Genomic DNA, 6,434 nt, shown 5'->3' with positions numbered 1-6,434 from the left:
ATTAAAGAGATTATTCAAAAAGAATGTTGCTAACACCACTCATATAAAAATCGAGAGGATTCATTTTCGTCTAGAAACACATCCATCCACAATCAAATCTTCCTAGCTGTTGTAGACAACGCAGAACCGTAGCCAGGAGGGACTAGGGGAAACAAAAGTCATCCGGAAACTTGCGCCATCCGTGTGAACGCGGAGAGGGATCTCGTCTTGTTGGCGTGTGATCCTCTTTTTACCTTTAATAAAACACTTAGATTTTTTCAATCAATTACCTGTATAATCAACTGTGATCCATATCCATCCACTTTTGATCTTTTCAACCGTATGAGAAAGAAGGTATTGTAGGCATTCCAAAATATAAATATATAGATACAATACTTGTGTTATTTTGGCTATAAAAAACATATCCATTTTAAAAATAAATAAAAAATCATCTTATAATATAAAATATGTGAAAGAGAAATGCTAGCAACACACAATTTAACATACACTTTTCAATACTCTATCTTTGATTGGTTAAAATTCACATAGGTCCCACCAAATTTATATGTAACCCAGATAATTTGGTGGGAACTCATGTGAATTTTAACCAAAGAGAGTGTGTGTTAAAACACGTGTTGATAGCATTTCTCATATGTGAAAACAATCATGTAAGTACAACTCTGTTGGTAGCTGCAAGAACAATATTACGTATGGATCAGGGTTTGAACCCCAAACTTCCAATTTTTTCACTATACATTTAAGATGTGTGAGTCAACAACTAAGCTCCTTGATAAAAAAAAAAAATAGAATATCCTTCGCGTCCGTAAATGTGAAAACTAATTCCTAGAGCATTATGTCATTTCATCTAAACACTCTTATATTTTCTTTATGACACAAGTTAACATGACTATTTCTAATTTAATTTTTTTTTACCGATTCTAGTTAAAATTTTAGTTATTTGGTCTAACAAATCTTCAATAAAGAGGTTATTAGTTTCAAACTAAGGATGATTGAGCTTTAAATTCTTCTACTATTTTTGTATCATTTTAATGATCTTCCTCTGCCTCTTTATGCTTGATCACGACTTAATTTAACATCCTAATTTTGAAGACTTTTAGTAATTAGACCCTTCACTTTCATGTCGATTCACTTAATATATTATCAAATTCTCAAATTGAATCGTTGAAATCATGAATTTGTCAATTTTTTGAATTGGGTGACAAAAATGCACAATAAGAAATAGGAAACCCAAAAATTAGGTTTTAGGAAAACAAACACAAAAACTACATTTAAGTTTAAAACATTAAAAAAAAAAATATGTTAACAATTGTCCCAAGTCCATCCTAAATTGCAGTTCTTATCCCCATAAGCATACATACCTATTAGGTACCACTATTGTGGAAAAAATGTTTAGGTGCTTAATGAGTTAGAATCTTAAATAAACACTCTCTTTATTTGTGAGTTTCACATTTTTTAATAATAATAAAAATTGAAATGTAATGGTATATTGTAACATTCCACACTACTTTCAGGATTGCCGACTGACCCCACAAACCAACACGAGTCTTTTCAGCGTGTTTTGTCCTCACTCGCACGCTTACCGGGAAGCTTCCCGATAGGTCACCCATCCCAAAATTGCTCCAAGTCTAGCACGCCAAGTCTAACACGCTTAATTGTGGAGTTCTTATGAAATGAGCTATCGAAAAGAAGATGCATATTGTTGATATAGGTAGCACCAAACAATTCTTATAAGTCTTCCTTCAACCATGCAGTCTCATACCTGCACGGCCTTAGGATCCCTCTCATTCCGGTGTGATTCGGTTATTCTAGAAGCTATCGGGAGCCGCTCATTGTCGTGCCTTGTGCACCGACGACCACTCCCCGTCCTCGTCAGCCTTGGGTGTTACATATATTATTATCGATAGATGATTAGTAGATCAAAAAATTAGTATGAAATGCTAGGTTTGATAGATGGAATGCTTGTTAAATAGTAGTATTAAAAAATTATAAATAGGTAAGATCCATCCAAATACTAAGAAATATATTTTTCAATAGTGGATGCTCTCAATGCATTTGTTAGGAATACTATAATTTAAAAATAAATTGATGGATTATTCTATTTTTATGATGTTGCCGTAAAGACCACGTGATCCAAAGAATTGAATGCAAATTTTATAGTTTCGTCTATATCCTTATCCATCTTCACTTCACCGGTTATACCCGGTAACATTTTTAAATCAAGAAGCAAAGAATAAGCATAATAATTACTGTCCCGTTATCAGTCGGTACAAGTAGTACTGATGAGATAAGAACAAATCTAATCCGTCAGATCAAGGTGAACTCCTAATATAGAAAAATCAATTCAATTTCGTTCTTATCCATAGTCAGTAGTATAGTCACATAAAAAAGCAAGCAGTCTCCTCGTATATATTTTTTTCTTTTCTTTTTCTCAAAATCAATCACACACACACACACGCTCCTCTCATAAGTCATAATCTTCTTCTTCTTCTTCTTCTTATTATATTATCATATCATATGGAATTTGAATCAGTAATTTCATCAATTTCCATTTCCATTACTCAACAACGCTTCATCTTCCTTTGCAACACTCATCTATAATAATCTTTTCATTTCACCACTCACATAAACATAAACACAAACACAAACACTTCACCTTTTTTCAATTTTCAAACAATAATGCTTTCAAGATCTTGTTTAGGTTTATTAAATCATCAAATAACAACAATGAACAATTACGAAGAAAAACAAGAACAAGAACAAGACCTAAACATAGTTCCAGAACTGATGACACCGTTCCAGAAGTTTCAACGACAATATTCCAACCTTTCACTTCCTTCATCACCAATTTCTCGTAAACGAAGAATGATAATAGTGTCAAATCAGTTACCAATACGCGCTTCTTGTGACTTGAAATTCGAATGGGACGTTGATAGCATATATTTTCAGCTCAAAGACGGTATCACATCTGATTCTGAAATCTTTTACGTTGGTTCGTTAAAATCACAGATTGAAATTGAACCATCACAACAAGAAGAAGTTGCCAAAGTTTTGTTAGAAAAGTTTCGTTGTGTTCCAACTTTTTTACCTTCTGAAACTCACAATGATTTTTATCATGGTTTCTGTAAGCATTATCTTTGGCCTTTGTTTCACTACATGCTACCTCTGTCAAAGAGTCAAGGTGTGCGTTTCAATTCTTCTCATTGGCTTGCATACAAGAAGGCCAATAGAATCTTCGCTGACAAGGTTCGCGAGGTTTTGAATCCTGATGAAGATTATGTTTGGGTTCATGATTATCATCTAATGGTTTTACCAACTTACTTGAGGAAACGTTTTCCTAAAGTGAAATTGGGTTTTTTTCTTCACAACACGTTTCCTACTTCAGAAATCTACAGAACAATACCTGTTCGTGAAGAAATACTTAGGGGTTTGTTGAACTGTGATTTGATTGGATTTCATACTTTTGATTATGCTAGACATTTTTTGTCTTGTTGTAGCAGGATGTTGGGTTTGGATTATGAGTCTAAAAGAGGTTACATTGGTGTTGATTACTTTGGAAGAAATGTTACCATCAAGATTCTTCCTGTGGGGATCCACATGGGTCTTCTCGAATCGGTTTTGTCGTCCTCTGAAACAGCTAAGAGGGTGAAAGAGTTGAAGAAAGAATTTGAAGGGAAGGTTCTGATTTTGGGGGTTGATGACTTGGATTTGTTCAAAGGTATTGGGTTGAAGTTTTTGGCATTGAGGAATCTTTTGGAGGGGAATGAGAAATTAAGGGGTGAAGTTGTGTTGGTTCAGATTCTGAATCAAGCAAGGAGTAGCGGAAAAGATATCCAGGATGTGAAGTTTGAGATTGAAGCTATTGCCAAAGAAGTTAATGACAAATATGGTGATGAACAATCTGGGTATAGGCCAATTGTTTGTATAAATGGTCCGGTTTCGACTCAGGAGAAGGCTGCTTACTATGCTATATCAGAATGTTGCATTGTGAATGCTGTGAGGGATGGGATGAATTTGATTCCTTACGAGTATACTGTTTGTAGACAAGGAAGTGTTGAATTGGACAAAGCCCTTGGAGTGGAAAATGATGAGGCTAAAAATAGTGTTATCATTGTTTCTGAGTTCATTGGTTGTTCGCCTTCACTCAGCGGGGCGGTTCGGGTGAATCCGTGGAACATTGACGATGTTTCAGAGAAAATGAACTCTGCAATCAAAATGAAGGATTCCGAAAAGCAATTGCGGCACAAGAAGAATTACAAGTACATAAGCTCTCATGACGTAGCGTATTGGGCTAAGAGTTTTGATCAGGATTTAGAGAGAGCTTGTAGGGAGCATTATCTCAAGATATATGTGGGATTAGGACTTGATAATTTTAGAATCATTGCTTTGGATCCTAGTTTTAAGAAGCTTTGTCTAGATGACATTGCCCCTGCTTACAAAGATACCAAAAACAGGTTGATCCTTTTGGACTATGATGGCACCATGATGCCTCAGGGATCAATTAACAAAGCTCCTAGTTTGGATGTTATCTCTCTCTTGAATTCCTTATGCAGTGATCCCAAAAATACAGTGTTCATTGTTAGTGGCAGGGGTAGAGTTTGCCTTAGCGACTGGTTTTCTCCATGTGACAAGTTGGGTCTCTCTGCAGAACATGGTTACTTCACAAGGTAACATTATTCTATTAAGCTTTTCAATGTAGTGTTATTGAAATTGAAATTCATCATTCATTCATCAATGTTGCATGATCTCGGTGTGTTTTTTACTTGTTGATTCATTTTATGGATTCCTTTTTGACTGATGGCAGGTGGAGTAAGGATTCTCCTTGGACGACTCTCGGATTGGCATCAGATTTTGATTGGAAAATTAATGTAGAAAAGGTGATGGCGCTTTACACAGAAGCAACTGATGGTTCCTTCATTGAAGAAAAAGATAGTGCAATGGTTTGGCAACATCAAGAAGCAGATCCTGATTTTGGACTGTGGCAAGCTAAAGAGCTTCTTGTTCACCTTGAGAGTATGCTGGCCAATGATGCTGTAGTAGTTAAAAGGGGACAACATATTGTTGAAGTAAAACCTCAGGTATCATAAATAAACAACTCTTTTATGTATATTATCTTTTGACATTTCTTAGTTTTGAAAAGACCAAATGAAAGATTAATTATTCGTTTTATGATTTCATTGGTCAATTAGAATTAGAATGAAGGTTGTTTATGAAGTTGAATTTTGTAATGATGATTCCTTTCTTGAGTTTTTTCAAGGATTTAATTCATATACATTGTAATAGTCAGATTATTAAAAAACATTTGATTTTAATCATAACTATAACTAAAGTTTAACATTACGATTGATTGTGATTTATTAACCGTGTATGAAAATTAAACTTTTTCTTTTGTAATGGTTTCTTGTATTTTTGTGAAATGCAGGGTGTGAGCAAAGGTAAAGTGGTGGAAGAGCTTATATCAACCATGAGGAATGAGGAGAAGTCACCAGATTTTCTTCTATGTCTAGGAGATGATCGTTCTGATGAAGATATGTTTGAAAGCATTGCAAATTTAGCCTTACCAACCACATCACAAGTGTTTGCATGCACTATTGGTTATAAACCAAGTAGGGCTAAATACTATTTGGATGATACTGGTCATGTTATCAGACTGCTGGAAGGACTTGCTGCTGCATCAGCAGAAAATTTAAGCACAAAATAGAAAGAAATATCTATACAGTAAAATGTTGTTGTACAGAATGATAGATTCCTTCTTCAATAGGTTGTTTCATTTGGGAAGGAAAAAAGGTCAATCAATACTTTTAGAATTTTACAAAATTAGCTAGTTAGCTTATTCATGTAACTAGCAGCAAAATTTCTTGTTTTGTATGACAAGGAATGAATACAGGTTTATGCTTTTTGTGAAATGAATTACCTAACAGCAATATTTCATGAGTTTTCAGTTACAAACAAAGTTTATTGATAATGATCTTAATCAAATTGGGTGGGTGGATGATGTCTTGACTCTTGGTATCATTTTTAATTTAAGAATAATAAATTTAAATTTTATTTTTGTTGACTGCTTGGAGAAGCTCTCTTGATCAGGGTGAAAACTGAATTTTTTAGAAATAAAAAATCATTTAATTCTTGATGGCTGTGCTATGATGTAGTGTATGTTTGGTTCCACATATTGAGAGTTAAAATTGATTTTGAAAGTGTAAAATTGATTCTTACATGTTTGGTTGTTTTCGAGTATATTTGATTTTGCATCCAGAGCACTTGAAATTTGGATTCATAGTTTAAATCATTTTTACATGAACGCACCAAAATACGAATTATTTTATTTTCAATTCACTTGTAATCAAAACAATTTCATCCAAAACTAATTCTTATCACGGCATAACCAAACATACCCGTATAACTACTTTAAATTATAGACAGAAAAAACGTGCATTTTG

The 6,434-nt window shown here is 34.1% G+C and overlaps 1 protein-coding gene across 1 annotated transcript; it reads left to right on the top strand.

The window, feature by feature from the left end:
• Positions 1 to 2,430: 2,430 nt before the first annotated feature.
• LOC146903216 (putative alpha,alpha-trehalose-phosphate synthase [UDP-forming] 11) lies at positions 2,431 to 5,950 on the top strand. The gene is made up of 3 exons (XM_085735346.1): positions 2,431 to 4,664; positions 4,802 to 5,075; positions 5,420 to 5,950. Exons 1-3 carry the CDS (start codon positions 2,677 to 2,679, stop codon positions 5,696 to 5,698), a joined length of 2,541 nt encoding a protein of 846 aa, XP_085591472.1. The 5' UTR covers positions 2,431 to 2,676; the 3' UTR covers positions 5,699 to 5,950.
• The last annotated feature ends 484 nt before the right edge of the window (positions 5,951 to 6,434 follow it).

The sequence above is a fragment of the Medicago sativa genome, chromosome 8 (assembly GCF_051527215.1).
Source record: "Medicago sativa cultivar Bolivia chromosome 8, Bolivia_mono, whole genome shotgun sequence".
Taxonomy (NCBI): domain Eukaryota; kingdom Viridiplantae; phylum Streptophyta; class Magnoliopsida; order Fabales; family Fabaceae; genus Medicago; species Medicago sativa.
Note: the sequence above shows the minus strand (reverse complement) of the source record. Positions and strands in the feature narration are given on the sequence as shown.